Source organism: Anomalospiza imberbis, chromosome 4, assembly GCF_031753505.1.
Source record: "Anomalospiza imberbis isolate Cuckoo-Finch-1a 21T00152 chromosome 4, ASM3175350v1, whole genome shotgun sequence".
NCBI classification, from domain to species: domain Eukaryota; kingdom Metazoa; phylum Chordata; class Aves; order Passeriformes; family Viduidae; genus Anomalospiza; species Anomalospiza imberbis.
This window is the reverse complement of record NC_089684.1, coordinates 71,507,602-71,527,019: the sequence shown is the minus strand read 5'-3', so window position 1 is coordinate 71,527,019 and position 19,418 is coordinate 71,507,602. Positions and strand designations below refer to the sequence as shown.

General features: G+C 59.9%; 1 protein-coding gene across 3 annotated transcripts; it reads left to right on the top strand.

The window, feature by feature from the left end:
- The first annotated feature begins 243 nt into the window (after positions 1-243).
- On the top strand, positions 244-17,833 carry SIGLEC1 (sialic acid binding Ig like lectin 1). 3 transcript variants are annotated; one of them, XM_068189155.1, is made up of 22 exons: positions 244-593; positions 1,673-1,826; positions 2,291-2,650; positions 2,732-3,028; positions 3,259-3,522; positions 4,311-4,571; positions 5,179-5,478; positions 6,205-6,459; positions 7,054-7,356; positions 8,593-8,847; positions 9,353-9,646; positions 10,456-10,710; positions 11,300-11,602; positions 12,193-12,447; positions 13,303-13,608; positions 13,770-14,009; positions 14,235-14,534; positions 14,644-14,898; positions 15,612-15,908; positions 16,253-16,352; positions 16,923-16,995; positions 17,594-17,833. In XM_068189155.1, exons 1-22 carry the CDS (start codon positions 579-581, stop codon positions 17,609-17,611), a joined length of 5,160 nt encoding a protein of 1,719 aa, XP_068045256.1. In that variant the 5' UTR covers positions 244-578; the 3' UTR covers positions 17,612-17,833. The 3 variants fall into 3 exon arrangements, with proteins under 3 accessions (XP_068045256.1, XP_068045255.1, XP_068045257.1); XM_068189154.1 differs by lacking the exon at positions 244-593 and adding an exon at positions 629-834; XM_068189156.1 differs by lacking the exons at positions 244-593; positions 16,253-16,352 and adding an exon at positions 629-834.
- Positions 17,834-19,418: the final 1,585 nt, after the last annotated feature.

Sequence of the window (19,418 nt, the reverse complement as noted above, 5' to 3'; positions counted from 1 at the left end):
CCCATTCCTGGCAATGTCCAAGGCCAGGTTGGACAGGATTTGGAGCCACCTGGGACAGCGGGAGGTGTCCCTGCCCATGGGAATGAGACGTGATTTCAACCCCTCCCATCCCAACCCATTCCTTAAATCCCATTTAGGTACACCAGGCACACCTTCCCCACCCCAGGTTGCCCCAAGCCTCATCCAGCCCCACACGAAAAGTGTTTCCCTAGAAATCTTTACAACCCTTGGAATTCCAAGCAGCAGGGCCCCACCACGGGCCACCGTCTGCGCTGGGTCCCCATCCCGAGGGATCCCCCAGGGGCCCTCAGGAATCGAAACCAGGAGAAACCCAGGAGAAGAAACGAAACTTGGCACCAGCACGAGTTGGGGGCTGGATCCCGGCTCTTCCTTCCTCTTCCGGCACAAATCTCGTGACAATTTGTGGCCTCACATCGTCCCCCCCTCCAAGCATCAACACCCAGGGGCCACCCCAGCCATTCTCTGTGCTCAGAGTCTGGAAAAAAATCCCAAGTATAGTTCTCCAGAGCGGGAAATCCACCCAGAAATCTGAGGAGCAGCGAGGAAATTGGATACAGATGTGGGAAAAGGAGGTATCAGAGAAGGAGGGGATGGTGGAGAGGGATAGGCTGGAGCGGGGGGCTGGGAGAGGCCTTGTTCCTCAGGGAGAGACCCAGGAGTGCTCAGAGGAGGATCGGAGCTCACGGCAATCCGATCGCTGATTTCCGGGATACTGGGAAAAAGTTCAGGGTGAAATTATTCTGGTTTGTCACGGAACGATGAGGGGCGAAACTGAAAGGAATGTCAGGAGTTTGCCTGGAGATGCAAAAAGCCGTAAAATGTTTTAAATAATTATCTGTTTATTTTTTGTTTTCCTCTTCTTTTCCTTTTCTTGGTTTCTTTTTCTTTTCCTTTTCTTGGTTTCTTTTTCTTGGTTTCTTTTTCTTTTTCTTTTTCTCTTTCTTCCTCTTTTCCTCTTTTCCTTTTATATTCCTTTTTTAATATTCTCTTTATTTTTTCTTTCCCCTTTTTCCTTTTTCTTTATTTCCTCTTGCATCTTCCTTCCTTCCTTCCTTCCTTCCTTCCTTCCTTCCTTCCTTCCTTCCTTCCTTCCTTCCTTCCTTTCCTTCCTTTCCTTCCTTTCCTTCCTTTCCTTCCTTTCCTTCCTTTCCTTCCTTTCCTTCCTTTCCTTCCTTTCCTTCCTTTCCTTCCTTTCCTTCCTTTCCTTCCTTCCTTTCCTTCCTTCCTTTCCTTCCTTCCTTTCCTTCCTTCCTTTCCTTCCTTTCCTTCCTTTCCTTCCTTTCCTTCCTTTCCTTCCTTTCCTTCCTTCCTTTCCTTCCTTCCTTTCCTTCCTTCCTTTCCTTCCTTCCTTTCCTTCCTTCCTTTCCTTCCTTCCTTTCCTTCCTTCCTTTCCTTCCTTTCCTTCCTTTCCTTCCTTTCCTTCCTTCCTTTCCTTCCTTCCTTTCCTTCCTTCCTTTCCTTCCTTTCCTTCCTTTCCTTCCTTTCCTTCCTTCCCTTCCTTCCCTTCCTTCCCTTCCTTTCCTTCCTTTCCTTCCTTTCCTTCCTTTCCTCCCTTCCTTCCCTTCCTTCCCTTCCTTCCCCTTTTCCCTTCCCTTTCATTTTCCCCCCCGTGTTGAGGCCTGCACTGATTCCAGCGGAATTTATCCCACAGGGATCCATCCCACCCATTCCAAGGTCCTCAGCCACCTTCTCTTGTCCCCAGGGTCCCCTGTGCCGGCGTGACCCCGTGTCCCCCATGTCCCCCGGCAGTGCCACCATACACCTGCCCCGCTGCCTCGTGCTCCTGGCCAGCCTCATCCCACCAGGTATGGGGACAATGGCACCCTTGGGATTGTCCCCTCTGGGACTGGAGGCCGGGATCGGCCCCAGTGGGTGAGAGTAGGAGCCAGGTAGGAATTTGGGGGACCCCAAGGCTGCTCCTGGGGGGGTTTGCTGTGATCCCATGCTCCTGACGGGCAGGGATGGGGTGACAAAGGGACAGCCAGGCCATGGGAGCGAGGACAAGGCGCCAGGGTGAGAAGGGGTGAGGAAATAAATTCGGGAGGCCAGGAGGTCACCTTCCCTTTTTCCTCATTATTTAGGCCCAAAAGATCTGCTTTTCCCAGTTATCTCCCCCTTCTCCACCCCAAAACCTCCTCTTGGCGGGGGTCATCCCAAATCCCACCTCCTCTCCCACCTTCCCCATCAAGCACAGGTGACATGTCCCCTACGTGTCCTGGGGGAAGTGGGGACACTCCTGGCTCCCTGATCCAAATTTTCCCTGGCACAGCCCTCGGCTCCTGGGGGGTGTCCTACCCCGAGTCCCTGCAGGCCAGCGGGGGGTCCTGCCTGGTTGTCCCCTGCACCTTCAGCTACCCCACGGATGTGACAACCGCCGACGGCATCGTGGCCATCTGGTACAAGGACTACGACGGCCAGCGGACGCTGGTGTTCCACTCTGCCACACCCCAGGATGTGGATCCCCATTTTGGGGGTCGTGCCCAGCTCCTAGGGGACCCCATGGCCCAGAATTGCACCCTGCTGCTGCAGGGGGTGACACCAGGGGACAGTGGCCTCTACAGGTTTCGCTTCGAGATCATCAACGGCGACCGCTGGTCGGCATCGCGGGATGTGACCCTGAGCGTTTCGGGTGGGTAAAACACGGAATTCCCAAAAAATTCCCTTCTTGCCTATTCCATGTGGTCATCCTGCCCTCTGCTCTCCATCCCAGAGGACTTGGCGCGTCCCAGTGTCACCAGCAGCGAGGAGCAGACCGAGGGACAAAGGTCCACCTTGGAGTGCTCCACGCCCTACGTTTGTCCCAGGGGTGACGTCGTCCTGCGCTGGGAGGGCTATGACCCCCAGGTGTCCAAAGTGTCCAGCCACGTCCAGCTGGACACCAGCGGGGTCAGCCACCAGGTGACCCTGACGAGCTCCTTCACCTGGAAGGACCATTCCAAGAAGCTGCTCTGCGAGGTTTCCGACGGATCCAAGAGGGCAAGCACCGAGGTGGTGCTGCGGGTCAGGCGTACGTGGGGTGGGGACAGAGGGCACCTCTGTTACAGCCACCGCGGCCAGGTCCCCCTCCTGCCACCCCCTCCTCCCTGCAGCATTTTCCTCCTGCTTCTCCCTCCTTTTGCTGCTCCCTGGCTGCATTTGTCCCTTAGGTGCCACCTCCTGTCACGCACCTCCCCTTTTCCGTGCCCTGGGGTGGTGACAGCCCCCTGTGCCCACCACATCCCTCTGTGTCCCCCGCAGACGCCCCCAAGGACACTCAGGCGTCCCTGAGCCCTTCCTCGGGGAACATCGGCGTGGGTGACACGGTGACCCTGAGCTGCCAGGTTGGCAGCAGCCACCCCCCGGTCTCGGGCTACCACTGGTACAAGGACGGGGTGGCCGTGGGCACTGAGCGGGTGCTGGCCCTGCGGGGGGTGCGCCGTGAGGACCACGGGCGGTACCACTGCGAGGCCCAGAACGCCCTTGGCACCGGGGCGTCACCTCCTGTCACCCTCCACGTGTTCTGTAAGTGCCACGGGAGCTCTGCCGGGGTGGGACATCGCTGTGTCCCAGACTGGGGTGGCGTGGACTGGGATGGAGGTGGCCAGTACTGCTGGAGGTCCGGGAATTGGGGTGTCCGTGCAGGAGGAGGGTGGTGGCCCCATTGGGCCACACCTGTGTCCCTTGTCTTTGTGATCCCAGAAAACAGGGAGGGATTTCCAGCCAAGGATAGGGAGCACTGCTGGGAAGGTGTTGGGAGCTTGTGGAGATTCAGAGCCATGGTGGGAAGGGACCTTAGGGATCATTCCCACCCCTGCCGTGGGCAGGGGCACTTCCCACCATCCCAGGTGGATCCAGGCCATGTCCATCCTGACCTGGGGCACTTCCAGGGACCCAGGGATCCCAGCTTCTCTGGGAATTCCAGCCCAGCCCCTTCCCACTCCCACAGGGAAGGGAAGAGGCTCCTCTTCCCACCAGCTCCCGCAGCAAAGACAAATCCCAGCCTTCCCTGCCTGAGCTGGAACCCCACAGGGAGCATCTCCCCCCGAGATGGGTCCCTGTGCTCCCCCCAAAGCCCCCCTGATCTCACCCTGAGAGGTGAAAGAACCTTCCCCACCCACCACGAATTTGGCCCTTGGGGCTTTGCTCTAAAGCCAGGTGTCCCCAGCTGGTGGCAGGGGACAAACCCAAATGTCCCTCAGCTGTGTTGTTGGGGATTCCATATTCTCCCAGGCTCTGGAATGGGGGATTTGGGGTGGGCGTTCTGTTCTCCTGTCCCCAGGGCCATCCTGAGCGTGCCCCTTCTCCCTCAGCCGCAGAGATCTTGGCCAGCCCCGCGGCCGAGGTGCGCGAGGGGACAGCCACCACCTTGTCCTGCGATGTCCCCGGGCGGGAGGGACATCCCGAGGACCTGACCTACACCTGGTACAAGAACAGCGCGTGGCTCAAGGAGGGCCCAGCCCACACCCTCCTCTTCCCCGCGGTGGCCGCCGGTGACGCCGGCTACTACTCCTGCCAAGTGACCAACAGCCAGGGCAGTGACATGGCCCAGGCCATCAGCCTCAGCGTGACGTGTGAGTGCCACCAGCTCCTGCCACATGGGGCTTTGCAAAGCCCCAAAAAAACAGGAAATCCCCCCAAAAATTTCATGGAAAAGTCTCTTCCTGAGTGCCCCAGGGGTAGATGAGAGGGGTCAACCCTGCTGGCTGAATTTTATGGGAATACAACAAATTTTGGCCATGAGGCAGGTGTGAAGGTGACATTAAGTGACATTTGGGACATGTCCATTGCAGCATCTCCCACTAATCGCCTCCATTCCATAAGATTTGAGGAGGTTTTTCATGGAGAATCCAGCAGGATAAGAACAGCTCAGGAGGTTTTCAGGGGGGAAATAACCCAACCATGGGTTGGTTGTGACAATTTTGGGGTAAATCTGACCCGGTGACACATGGGACAAGCAGATTGTGACATCCAGGTTGAGTGGTGGGACATTTCCCATCCCTGGAAGTGCCCAAGGCCAGGTTGGATGGGGCTTGGAGCCACCTGGGCTAGTAGAAGGTGTCCCTGCCCACGGGACCAGCTGGGATTCAATGTCCCCTCCAACTCAAAGCACTTCCAGGATTTTCCCTGTGACCACACCACGAGGACATCCCAACCTCAGCATCCTCTCCCATCCCACAGATCCACCCCGAATTCCCACCCTCACGCTCTTCCAGGAGACCCAGGGTGGACGGCTGGTAATTGTCCGCTGCACTGTGGACAGCCACCCTCCAGCCACCTTGGCCATCGACCACGACGGCACCGTGCTGGCCACCAGCGGGGCGCAGGTGGCCCTGGGCCAGCGGCTCAGTGTCACCGCCTCCCACAATTCCCTGCGGCTGGAAATCCGGGATGCAGGACCCCGGGACAGTGGGAAGTATGGCTGCACCGCCAGCAATGTCCATGGCAACTCCAGTGCCACCAAGGTCCTGGTGACCCGCAGTGAGTCCCGGGGTGAAACAGCTGCTCCTGGGTTTGGGGTTGCGATGAGCCCCCAAAACTGGGGGGACACACAGGCCACAGAGCTGGAGGGACCCGTGTGGTGGCACTGGGGGACATGGGTGTCATGCGGGCTGTGTGGTGCCCCCTCCTCAGCAGGGTCAGAGCTGCTTTTTGAGCTGGAGAGGCTCCCAGGTTTTGTTTCCCAAAATGCCAAAAATCAGTAAATTTATTCAAATGTTTCTGTCCTCATCCATCCCCACCAGTCACTGTCCCCTGACCCCCAAGCCTGGATAATTTGGGGTGACAGATGCAGCAGAAGAAAAGTCCCCCAAATCCATGCCCAAGAGGAACATCCTTTAGGATCCCAAAAAAGCCCAAAAGAGCCATCAAAGACAAATTCCAGAGAAACCAAACCTGGATTTGGGTGTCCCAGTGGAGAGCTGGAAGTCGGACAAGGCCCAACCAGTGGGAAAAGGGGACAGGGTCTGTCCTGAGAAAAAGTCACCTTGATGAACCTGGCACTTGAAAAAAGCGGGAAAGGGTCAGGAAAGGCCCCATTTGCATGTGCAGTGTCCCCAGGGAATGTCACTCCCCAAAAACCCACAGACCCCATGGGCTCTGGCGAGGGAGGGGACTCAGGGAAGTCCAACAGGGAATTGTAGCTGGATGGATCCATGGAAAGGATTTCCCTCCTTCCCTGAAATCTCTCTCCCACCCCTCCTCCAGCTGCAGGGCTCCTGATCCAGCCCTCAGCGGAGGTGACGGAGGGGACTGCGGTCACCCTGACCTGCGTGGGGACAGGGGACATGGAGGAGGAGCCGCTCTACACCTGGTACAGGAACGGCCAGAGGCTTCAGGAGAGCTCATTCCCAACCTTGGAATTCCCGTCCATCCGTGGGGACGACGCCGGCGCCTTCCAGTGCCAGGTCCAGGGCAGGAACGGCAGTGACACGTCGGAGGCTGTCCCGCTCCGAGTGCTCTGTGAGTCTCCCGTGGGAATTGCCAAGGGTCCTGGGGCTGAGCTGGGGGTGCTCCCACCCTGAGGTTTCTCCCATCCCCACCAGCCACGGCCAAGGAGCTCTTGGGTGGGAATGTGGGGAGAGTGAAAAATTCCCTCTGGTGGGTAAATCTGGGAGTTTTGGGGGAATTTGGAGAATTTCCACCTTCCCAAGAATTTTAAGAACAATAAATGGTCACAGAACCACGAATGGTTTAGGCTTGGGGGTCCTCAGAACCCATCTCGTTCTGACCCCTCTGCCATGGGCGAGGGCGCCTCCCACTAGACCAGGTCCAACATGGATATCTAAGAGTTTCTCAGGCAGCACTGGGAGCATCAATCCCTTGGATTCTGAGGGTTTTCCCAATGGATCCAGTGGTGTTTTTTTCCCGGATTGGATTGGGAGGGACCTCAAAGCCCTTCTCATTTCAACCCCTCTCCCCTTGGCAGGGACACCTCCCACTGTCCCAGATTATTCCAAACCCCGTCCAACCTGGATGATCAGGCAGTGCTGGAAGCATCAATCCCTTGGATCCTGGGAGTTTTCCCAACCTCACGGATCCATTTTTCCCCCACAGACCCTCCGAGGCAGCCGGTGCTGAGCTTGTTCCTGCAGAGCCAGGGCGGACGCCTGGGCATCATCCAGTGCTCCGTAGAGAGCGATCCCGAGTCCATCCTCACCCTCCGGAGAGGGGACGTTGTCATCGCCTGCACCCAGGGCTGTCCCCAAGCCACCAGCCCCAGGGTCCTCGTCACCAGGTCCTACAACAGCCTGAAGGTGGAAATCCGGGATGTGGTGGTGGAGGATGAGGGGATTTACGTGTGCCAGGCTGAGAATTCCCAAGGAAGTGCCAGCACCACTGTGGATTTCAAGGCGGACAGTGAGTGGGGACAGGGGACAGAGGACAGGATTGTGGCATCTGGGAGTGTTCTGAGAGAGGGGAGCATGGGAAGGGAATGCTGGGGAAGGAGGCAAGCTCAGGAGATGGTGGCAGGAGGGGCAGAAATGTCACGTGGAAATGCGACATTACCATGAAATCTGGACATGGAGATGTTGCATGGAAATACCACATGTCCATGAAATCCAGACATGGAGATGTTGCATGGAAATACCACGTGTCCATGAAATCCAGACATGGAAGTGCCACATGGAAATGCCACATGTCCATGAAATCCAGACATGGAAGTGCCACATGGAAATGCCACATGTCCATGAAATCCAGACATGGAGATGTTGCATGGAAATACCACATGTCCATGAAATCCAGACATGGAAGTGCCACATGGAAATGCCACATGTCCATGAAATCCAGACATGGAGATGCCACATGTCCATGAAATCCAGACATGGAGATGTTGCATGGAAATGCCACATGTCCATGAAATCCAGACATGGAAATGCCACATGTCCATGAAATCCAGACATGGAGATGTTGCATGGAAATGCCACATGTCCATGAAATCCAGACATGGAAATGCCACATGTCCATGAAATCCAGACATGGAGATGTTGCATGGAAATACCACATGTCCATGAAATCCAGACATGGAAGTGCCACATGGAAATGCCACATGTCCATGAAATCCAGACATGGAAGTGCCACATGTCCATGAAATCCAGACATGGAGATGTTGCATGGAAATGCCACATGTCCATGAAATCCAGACATGGAAATGCCACATGTCCATGAAATCCAGACATGGAGATGTTGCATGGAAATACCACATGTCCATGAAATCCAGACATGGAGATGTTGCATGGAAATGCCACATGTCCATGAAATCCAGACATGGAAATGCCACATGTCCATGAAATCCAGACATGGAGATGTTGCATGGAAATGCCACATGTCCATGACATCCAGACATGGTGGCTCCCCCATGACATTCCAGTCCCTGGTGGGGATTCCCTGGCTGTGTGTGACAGGAACACCAAGCAAACTGTGGCCAAGCGACATCCCTGGGCTGGTGGCACTTCCAGGCTCAGAGCTGTCCCCACCATGGCACTGTGGGATCAGCCGCAATTTGCCCTCTGGGGTAGCCACGCTGTCCTTTGGTGGCTTTGAGGGGTTGTCACCCCACTGTTGACACCAGACCCCATTTCCTCCTGCGCACAGCTGCCAATGTCACCGTGTCCCCATCCCCTCATGTGCTGGAGGGTGACAATGCCACCCTCACGTGTCACCTGAGCAGCGGCTCCGTGGCTGTCCCCAACGTCACCTGGTACCACAACGGGCAGCAGATCTCCACAGGCTCAGCCACCTCGCTGGTGCTGCGGCCGGTGGTCAGCAGGGACACCGGGCTCTACCGGTGCCAAGCCAGCACCGCCAGCGGCAGCCGGAGCTCTCCTGACGTCCTCCTGGATGTGCTGTGTGCGTCCCTTTCCCTTTCCCCTTTCCCCTTCCCTTTCCCCTTTCCCTTCTCTTCCCCTTCTCCCCTTTTTCCTTTCCCTTTGCCTTTCAATTTCCCCTTTTCCCTTCCCCCTTCCCTTCTGTTTCCCTTTTCACTTTCCATTCTCTTCCCCTTTTCCCCTTCTCCTTTCAATTTCCCCTTTTTCCTTTCCCTTTTCTGTTTCCGTTCCCTTCACCATCCCCTTCTGTTTGCCTTTTCCCTTTCCCTTTTCCTTTTCGTTTCCCTTCCCCTTCTCCCTATTTTCCCTTTTCCTTTTCCTTTTCCCCTTTCCCTTCCCCTTTTCCTTTTCCCTTTTCCCTTTCCTTTTTCCCTTTTCCCTTTTCCATTTCCCTTTTCCCTTTTCCCTTTCGCCTTTTCCCTTTTCCCTCTCCTCCCACCCTTTCCCCGAACCCCAGAGCAGTGACCACTCTGCAGGACCCCTCTCCCAGTGGGGTTCCCGGCCTCTCATCCCATTCCCCCACACAGACCCCCCTCGGGACCTTCTCCTGACGGCTTTCCTGGAGGCCAAGCAGGGCTCCCTGGCCATCTTCCAGTGCTCCGTGGCTAGCAACCCCCCAGCCCAGCTGGCCCTGCTCCGCGACCAGGAGCTGGTGGCCACCAGCACCGGCCGGAGCAGCCCGCGGGTCACTGTCTCTGTTGTCCCCAACTCGCTGCGGGTGGAGATGCGGGAGGTGACACCGGCCGACGATGGCAGCTACCGGTGCATGGCCACCAACGCTCATGGCTCCACGGAGCGACGGCTGTACCTGCGCGTGCAAGGTGGGGAGACCAGGATTCGGGGATCGGAGCAGCCCATCCCATGTGAATGACCACATGTCTGTGCTCACAGTGCCACCAGATCCCTCCCAATGCCACCAGGTCCCACCCTGGCATCAGAGGGGTCCATACCATGGGAATGACCTCATGTTTACATTGCAAATGCCACCAGATCCCACCCAGTGACCAGATCCCACCCAGGGATCGGAGCATCCCTTCCCATGGGAAAGACCACATTTGAAATCCCAGTGCCACCAGATCCCTCCTAGGGATCGGAGCGTCCCATCCCATGCGAATGACCTCATGTCTACACTGCAAATGCCACCAGATCCCTCCCAGCGCCACCAGATCCCACCCAGGGATCAGAGCAGCCCATCCCATGGGAATGACCCCGTGTCTGCACTCCCAGTGCCACCAGATCCCTCCCAGTGCCACCAGATCCCACCCAGGGATCAGAGCGTCCCTTCCCATGGGAATGACCCCGTGTCTGCACTCCCAGTGCCACCAGATCCCTCCCAGTGCCACCAGATCCCACCCAGGGATCAGAGCGTCCCTTCCCATGGGAATGACCCCGTGTCTGCACTCCCAGTGCCACCCCCTGCCCATATTCCAACACCTCCGCCCTGAGCATCTTCAGGAGGAGTTGGGGACACCCTAAGGGGACAGGGATCAGCAATTTCGCATCGGAGCTGTCCCAAATCCTTGGACAGAGTGGGAATATCGCACCCCACAGGCTATGGAAGTGACGAGGGGACACCGGCAGTGCCGAGCTCTGCCCTGTCCCCTCTGAGATGGCGCTGTCCCTGCTCCAGCCACCCGAGTCCTGATCTCACCATCCTCGGAGGTGCTGGAAGGTGACAACGTGTCCCTGATGTGCCAGGTGGCTGGAGAGCCACCGGGTGACACCATCTACTCCTGGTACAAGGACAGCAAGTGGCTCCAGGAGGGTCCTGACAGTGTCCTCGTGTTGTCCCCTGTCACCAGCGCTGCCACCGGGCTCTACCACTGCCGGGCCCGGGGCTCCGCCGGGACCAGCGTGTCCCCCGCTGTCACCCTGCGCGTCTGCTGTGAGTGGGACCCACCAGGGGATGGGGGAGAGGGAATGGGATGGGATGGGATGGGATGGGATGGGATGGGATGGGATGGGATGGGATGGGGTGGGATGGCATGGCATGGCATGGCATGGCATGGCATGGCATGGCATGAATGGAACAGAATTGAGATGTGAGGAATTGGGATTATTTGGGATGAGATGGAACTGCAATGAAATGGGTTGGGATAAAATGAGATGGGGATGAAATGCGATGGGGTGGAATAGGATGGGATGGGAAGGAATTGGGATGAAATGGATGGGATGAGATGGGATGGGATGGGATGGGATGGGATGGGATGGGATGGGATGGGATGGGATGTCATGGCATGGCATGGCATGGGATAGGATGGGATGGTGCCAATGGGATGGTACCAGTGGATTGGTGCCAATGGGATGGCACCGATGGGATGGGATCATACCACTGGAATGATGCCATTGGGGTGGTGCCAAGGGGATGGTACCATTGGAATGGTGCCACTAGAGTGGCACTGATGGGATGGCACCTCGCTGGGTCCCGGGGGTCTCTGGGTGCATCCTCGGGTCTCTCCCATCCTCCCTGGCAGACCCCCCACGGGTGCCGGTGCTCAGCACCTTCCTGGAGCCTCCGTCGGGCCAGCGCGGGATCCTGGAGTGCTCCGTGGACAGCTCCCCGCCAGCACAGCTGGCCCTCTTCAAGGACAGGGCCCTGGTGGCCTCCACGGCGCTGTCACCGCCTGTCCCCCGGCCACGGCTCAGCGTCACCCTGGCCACCAACACACTGCGTGTCCACATCCACCCCGTGTTGCTGCAGGATGAGGGCGAGTACCGGTGTGTGGCCACCAACGCCCACGGCAACGCCAGCACCACCGGGAACTTCTCCGGAGGCGGTGAGTCACTGGGGATGGGATGGGATGGGATGGGATGGGATGGGATGGGATGGGATGGGAATGGGAATAGGGTGGGAAGGGGATGGAGAACTGCAGGCAGCAGATGGAATGATGGGATTTGGGTTATGGTGATGACGTGAAGGAAAGGGGGAGGGGAGGGAGTGTGGAGAGCAGCTGGAATAGGATGGACAGGACAAAAATGGGAAAAAAACCCGGGGAAAATCCATGGCACTGCCCTGCTGCCATCACCCAGGAATCATGGAACCATGGAACCATGGAATCATGGAATGGTTTGGGTTGGGGGAGACCTTAAATCCTATCAATCCCACCCCTGCCATGGACAGGGACAACTTCCACTATCCCAGGCTGCTCCAAGCCCCATCCAACCTGACCTTAGACACTTCCAGGGATGGAGCATTCAAAACAAATCCTTGGGAACACCACAGGAATGGTGTCACCTGTGGGTTGTGGTGGTTGTTCCCTCTTTTTACTGCCCTGCAACTCCCTGACTTTCCCACTCTGGAAAGTGAGGGATCACCACTCTTTCCTGGAAGTGAGGGATCACCACTCCTTCCTCCCCTCCCGTGCAGCCGCCCGGGTCTGGATCTGGCCGTCCCCAGACGTGCGGGAAGGGGACACTGCCACCCTCACCTGCGCAGTGGCAGGTGGGGACCGGGACGTGCTGAGCTACACCTGGTACCGGAACCAGGTGTGGCTGGGCACCGGCTCTTCCCAAAATCTCACCTTCCCTGGGGTCACCACCTCCGATGCCGGCTCCTACCAGTGCTCCATACGGACTCCGGCCTGGAACCACAGTGCCACCCCTGCCACTCTCAACGTCCTGTGTGAGTCCCCAAGGGCAGCTTCGTGTCACTTGGTGTCACCCCTCGGTCGGTTCCCGTGGTTGGAGAAATGGGGCAGTAAAGCCTGGTTAATCCAGGGGGAATAAGTAATTAAAGGAGCTCAAAAATGTATTCCAGAGGATAATTAAGCCAAGCTTTACACCCCAGACCTGCCTGGAGACCCCAAAACCTCCTCCAAGTTTCCTTGTGCTCCACACCAAACCCAGCAGGAAAATCCTTGGCTTTAATGCTGGATTTAGGTCTTTTTTTTATCCCTGACTGGGAAAATTAAAACCAGACTTTGCTTTAAAAAAAAAAAAAAAAAGAGGGGAAAAAATGTTGTTGAGAGTCAGAACATGAGGATTTTTCCCCCCTTTATTGCGAGAAAAAGATGGTGTTAATTTGTAAATCTTCCTGATGGATGTGGGTCGGAGACTCTGGAGCATGGGGAATCCCTGGCATGAAGGGGTTGGAGCTCCAGGAGCAGCTGAGGGAGCTGGGAAAGGGGCTCAGCATGGAGAAAAGTGTGATCGGGGGGACCCTGTGGCTCTGCACAACTCCTGACAGGAGGGGACAGCCGGGGGGGGGGGGGGGATGGGGGACGAGGGACAGGACAAAGGGACATGGCCTGAAGCTGTGCCAGGAGCGGTTTTGTTTGGATATTGGGAATTTTGGAGTTTTCCCTCCCAGAAAGTGCAGCGGTGGAGTTCCATCCTTGGGATGTGGTGCTTGGGGACGTGCTCAGCAGTGGCCTGGGGCAGCACTGGGGGGACACTTGGACTCGATGAGCTCAGAGGGCTTTCCCAACCCAACCAATTCCATGATTATCCCATTCTCCGTATTCTTCCCGTCCCGCAGACCCCCCCAGGAACCTGCGGCTGCAATCCTTCGTGGAGAGCAGCCAGGGGACGGCCACCATCCTGCTGTGCGCCGTGGACAGCCACCCCCCGGCCCAGCTCACCCTGCTCAGAGGGGGACACCCGGTGGCCTCCAGTCCCCCCAGAGGAGGTGACACCCCCCGGCAGAGCATCCGCGTGTCCCCCTCTCCCAACGCGCTGCGCTTGGAATTCCTGGAAGCCTCCGAGGAGTATGAGGGCGAATACGAGTGCCAGGCACGGAGCGCCCTCGGCTACACGCGCGCATCCCTGACGCTCCGGGTGCAAGGTGAGGAGGGGCACAAGGGCTTGGGGACATTGCGAGGGGGGCGTTGAAGGGTGCAGGATCTGGGGTACCCAATTTTGGAGAGGCTGGAGGTTGGGGACACCAATTTGGGGCTGGGGGCTTCAAAGGGAAAACGTGACCAAAATCCTCTGTGCTCCCCGCAGCCACCAGGGTGCTGGTGCGACCCTCGGCCGAGGTGGCGGAGGGTACAGAGGTGACCCTGACGTGCCAGGCCCCTCAGGCGCAGCCGGGGACCCTCTACACGTGGTTCAAGAACGGGCGGTGGGTGACAGAGGGACCCGAGCCCTCGCTGGGGCTCCGTGGCCACCGCTCCGACGCGGGGCTCTACGGCTGCCGGGCGGGCCGGGGGCCCCGCGCCCCCCCCGTGGCCCTCGCCGTGCTCTGTGAGTGGGGGGCGACATCTCCGGTGGGAGGGGGCGGGCGGGGACACCGAGACACGCCACCCCCGCGGGGATATCGCTGCCCGGTCTGTGTCGCCACCCCGCGACACGCGGCGACAGCGCAGCCCCTCCTCGGGGTGAGCTCCCCCCGCCGCTTGTCACCCGGCGGGATGTGGGGGGACACAAGGCGGGGACAAGGGGGGACACGGGCTGTCCTTGTCGCCGCAGATGCCCCGCAGGAGCCCAGCTTCGTGGCGCTGGTGGAGCCCCGCGGGGGGCGACAGGCGGTGCTGCTCTGCTCGGCCGACGGTGTCCCCCCGCCGGACATCGCCGTGAGCAGGGGACAGGGCCACCCACCCCTGGCCACCAGCCACGGCCCCTCTGACCCGCGCTTCGAGGTCCGGGCCACCCCCACGTCGCTGCGGGTGGGGATGGCGGGGCTGGAGCCTGGCGACGCGGGGCTCTACCTGTGCTCGGCCACCAACAGCCGCGGCTCGGCCACCGCGTCCCTGCGGCTGGAAGTGCCAGGTGAGGTGTCCCCAAGTCCCCAAGTGCCCGAGGTGTGGGGTTGTCCCCGTGGGAGCGGCGCTCTGGGAGCCGCCCGGCCATTCCTGGAGTCCCCAATGTCCCTCCTCAGGGGTCACGCTGACGGTGGAGCCCTCGCAGGAAGTCCCCGAGGGCACCCGGGCCACCATGAGCTGCTCGGCCACCGCGTGGGGGGACAAAGGTGTCAACTACACGTGGTACCGCGACGGGCGGTGGCTTTGGGAGGGACCGAGCGGCTCCTTCGTCCTCAGCCGCGTGTCCAGCGCCGACGCTGGCTCCTACCGGTGCCAGGCCAGCGGGACATGGGGCACGGCCACCTCTGTCCCCCTCAGCTTCAGTGTCCTCTGTGAGTGTCCCCAGGCACGCTCCAAGCCGCGTGCCCCCAGCCCCTGTCACTCGTGTCACCTCCGCAAGGGCAAGGGGAGTTTCCTCCTCTTCCTCTTCCTGCCTTGCTCCTCTCCATCTGGGGGTTTTGGGGTTTTTTTTAAGGCAGATCTGGGGCCAAGATGCTCCAAAATGGAGGAATTCTCTGGCTGGGTATGGAATGAGGGGCTGGGGAAAGTGGGAAGCCACCAGGGCAGGGATGGATGGGGTGGGGATGATCCAGGATGGAGCAGGGATGAGTTAGGAAGCTCTTGGTGACCTGGGGAAGGCGATTTTGGGGTTTTTCAGGATTGGTCCTTCCAAAGTTGGATTAGGAGCCAAAAAGATCCAAGCTGAGGGGTTCTGCAGCTGGAGGAGGGAGCAAAGGGCTGCAGAGGGTGTGAGGATGATCCAGACTGGAGGAGGGATGCGTTAGGAAGCTTTTGGGAAAGGGATTTGGGGTTTTTTTTTAGGATTGCCCCTCAAAAATCAGATTCGGAGCCCAGAAGCTCCAAGTCAGGAAGATTCTCCAGCTTTGGCAAGACAAAGACTGGAGAGGGTTTGAATACCCCAGTGCCGGGATGAGCGGAGTGGGACAGATCCGGGGCCACTTTAAACCACTTTTGGTGGCCACCCAGGCCGGCTGGGGGCTGTCCCACCCTGTGTCCCACTGCCACCCTCGCTGTCCCCTCACAGACCCTCCTCGGGCCGTCTCAGTGAGCACCTTCCTGGAGAACCAGAAGGGGCGCGGGGCCATCGTGCTGTGCACGGCCCAGAGCCACCCGCCCTCCTCGTTGGCCCTGTACCACCACGGCCACCTCCTGGCCACCAGCCTGTCCCCTGCTGTCACCCCAGGAGTCCGGGCCACCCCCTCGCACAACGCCCTGCGCGTGGAGCTGGTGGCCATGGGGACAGGGGCTGGGGGACGCTACGTCTGCGTGGCCACCAACGCCCTGGGCAACGCCACGGCCAGCGCTGACTTCGATGTGCACAGTGAGTGGGGCCGGAGCCTCAAGGGGGATGTGGAAATCCTAAAAAAAATCCCTGGAAGTGGGAAATGGGATGGGACAATGCAATGGGGTCAAACAGCAAAATATGAGGGTGGCACTTGTGGCTGTGTTGGGGACATCTCCTGTCCCTGGTGGGGTGGCCTTTAGGACAGGGGACAGTGGCAGCCAGGAGCAGCGATTGTCCCCACCTGTGACTTCCCCCCACGTGTGTCTTCACCCCAAATGCTGCCTGTCCCCCATTTTGTCACCCCAGTGTCCCCTTCACCCCTTTCGGGGCACCCCGAGGTCTGGGGGTCCTGCTGGCACTGACCCAACTTCTGTCCCCAGCTCTCAGCCACCTGCAGACCTTCCAGGTCCTGTCCGGGCTCCTCATGGCCATCGTGGCCATCACCATCATGGCCCTGCTGGCCATGAAGATGTGGCCCAGGTGACGTCCTGGATGGGGCAGGGTGCGGGGACAGGGACACCGGGGTAGTACAGGGACCTTGGGAGGGCACAGTGACCAAGGGATCAGGGTACAGGGACCCTGGGATGGGGGGACAGGAACCACAGGGTGGCACAGGGACCACGGGATCAGGGGACAGGGACCATGGGATGGTGGCACAGGGACCCTGGGATGGGGGGACGGGAACCACAGGGTGGCACAGGGACCACGGGGTCAAGGGACGGGGACCCTGGCATCGGGACAAGGGCCTTGGTGTAGGGAAAGGGACCCCAGGGTGGGAGGACAGGGACCCTGAGGTGGTGGGACAGTGACCCAATGTCATGGAAAGGACCCAAGGGTGGGGGAACAGGAACACCAGTGTGGCACAGGGATGCCAGAGTCAGGGGACAGTGACCCTGGGGTGGGACAGGGACTCTGGGATGGGAGGACAGGGACCCCAGGGTGGCACAGGGACCCTGGCATGGTGACAAGGACCCCGGGGTGGTGGGACAGTGACCTTGGCATGGTGACAAGGACCCCGGGGTGGTGGCAGCTCCCTGTGCTCCCTGCCAGGATCAGGAAGTTCCGGAGCTGGTCCCGTGCCGAGGACACCCTGGAGCTGAGGAGCAAACAGGACCTGCCACAGGTGGGGACATCAGTGGGGACAGTGCTGGGGACATCACTGGGGACAGCCCTGGCGTCCCCTGAGCTCTCGGGGGGTCCCCTCCAGGAATCCCCGCTGTGAGAATGGGATGTGGATCTGGGACCCGGCCCAGCCTGGCAGCCCCGTGGTGCCACCACTGCCATGGCTGTCACTGTCACAGGGACAGGAGGGACAGAGACATGTGGGCACCCAAAATTCCCATCCCAGCCTCATTCCAGAGGGCTCCATGGCACAGAGGGATGGCAGCCCCTCCCAGGATGTCCTCTGTCCTTATGGAGTGTCCCCAGCCATGGACAGAATGTCCCCAGCCATGGACAGTGTGTCCCCAGCCATGGACAGGGTGTCCCCAGACACAGACAGGGTGTCCCCAGACACAGACAGGGTGTCCCCAGCCATGGACAGGGTGTCCCCAGACACAGACAGGGTGTCCCCAGCCATGGACAGGGTGTCCCCAGACACAGACAGGGTGTCCCCAGACACAGACAGGGTGTCCCCAGCCATGGACAGGGTGTCCCCAGACACAGACAGGGTGTCCCCAGCCATGGACAGGGTGTCCCCAGCCACTCTCAACCTTTTCCAGATGGATGGAGCATCTTGACCCACTGGCTCTCGGACACCAGGCCAGCTGTGGCTGCTGGAATTTCCCATTCCTGGCTGGATCCAGGGACTCCCCCGGGGACCCTCCAGCCCCATTCCAGCCCCTTGCCCCTTCCCGATGGACCCGTGTCACCACCTCACATGCCAGGCATCACTGATGACACTCTGGGCTGGGAAATCCCAGGGGGGACAAGAATAAAATCAAACCTCCCTGTGCTGGGAACGTCCTGTTTGTCACCACCTGTCCCTTTTCCCTGCCATCCAACCCAGTGTCCCCTTGGAGAGGGGCACACAGGTGGTCCCCAAGCCATCCGTGTCCCCTCGGGGCCTCGGATGAGGGGATTCTGCTTGCTGGTGGCAGCTGGGTGGTGTCCCCTCTGGCCGTGTCCCCTCTGGCCGTGTCCCCGCTGCCGTTAGAGGTCACTCTGCGGCCACCTCGCCACCGGCCATGACCACAGCCACGGAGATGGGGCTTTGGGATGTGGAGCTGGAGCTTTCCGGGAATGGGGCAGCTTTGGGATCGAGGATCCCGTGGGTGTTTAATCCCCCACTCTGCACCCGTCCTGCTGCTGGAGTAGGGTGCTGGGCTGTCCCCATCCCTGTCACTGTTCTTGTCCCTGTCCATGTCCCCAGTCCTGCTCCCGTGCCAGCCCTGGTCTCTGTCCCCATCCCCATTTCCAGCCCCAGGCCCCACCTCCAGTCCCATCCCTATCCCCATCCTTGTCTCCATTCCTCTCCCCATCCGTGTCCCCATCTATGTCCCACACCCCTATCCCCAGTCCCATCTCTGTCCCCATTGCTGTCCCCATTCCTGCCCTCATCCCTGTCCCTATCCCCACCTCCAGTCCCATCCTTGTCCCCACCCCTGCCCCCATCCCTGTCCCCTCTTCTCTCATTATCCCCACCCGTGTCCCCATGCCTGTCCCCACTCCGTCCCCTGCCCACGGCCAGCAGGGTGGTGGCAGGGTCACGAGCAGGGTGGCGGGGTGGTGACACCTCGCTGGCAGGGCGGTGACAGCGCGGAGGCGACAGGGTGGTGTCACCAACCCTCCCCCCCACGCCAGCGCCGCCTCCTCCCCGCCATCCCCGCGAGCACCGAGGGGCAGCGGGGTCAAACTTTGTCACCTGCGTCCGGCTGGTGACAAAGGTGACCCGGCCGCTCCCTCCCTCGGGCTGGCGGTCACCTTTCCAAGGACCCTCCGCTCCAGAGCCACCGCCCCCAGCGCCACCACCCTGCGTCCTCCTCGGCCACCTGCGCCCGCCGAGTCCCCGGCGCGGGTCCCCGCCCTCCTCCTCCTCCTCCTCCTCCTCCTCCTCTTCCTCCTCCTCCTCATCCTCCCCCTCCTCCTTCTCCCGCTTTCCCGCCGGGAGCTCGGGAATTCCAGCCTGGATCCCCCGTGGAGTGGGATCGGGATTGGGATCGGGGTCGGGATCGGAATTGGGGTCGGGATCGGGAGCAGGAGCGGGAGCGGGATGGGGGTCGGGATTGGGATTGAGATCGGAGTCGGAATCGGGGTCGGGATCAGGATCGGGAGCGGGATTGGGAGTGGGATCGGGATCGCGGTGGCCGTTGGGGGCTGCCGAGCCCGCAACGGGAGCGGGAAGAGATCCCGGCTGTTCCCAGAGCGCGGCGGGGATCCCGGGGTTTGGGGGCTCAGGGAGGGGGTCTGGGGTGATCCCGACGGTTCTGGAGGCTCCATCCGGCCTCGAGCCACGGGGACAGCGAGCTGGGAAAGGTGGGGAGCAGCCGGGAACGGGGTCGGGGTGCCAGGCTGCTTTAACCCGTGCCAGCCCTGCGGGAACTGAGG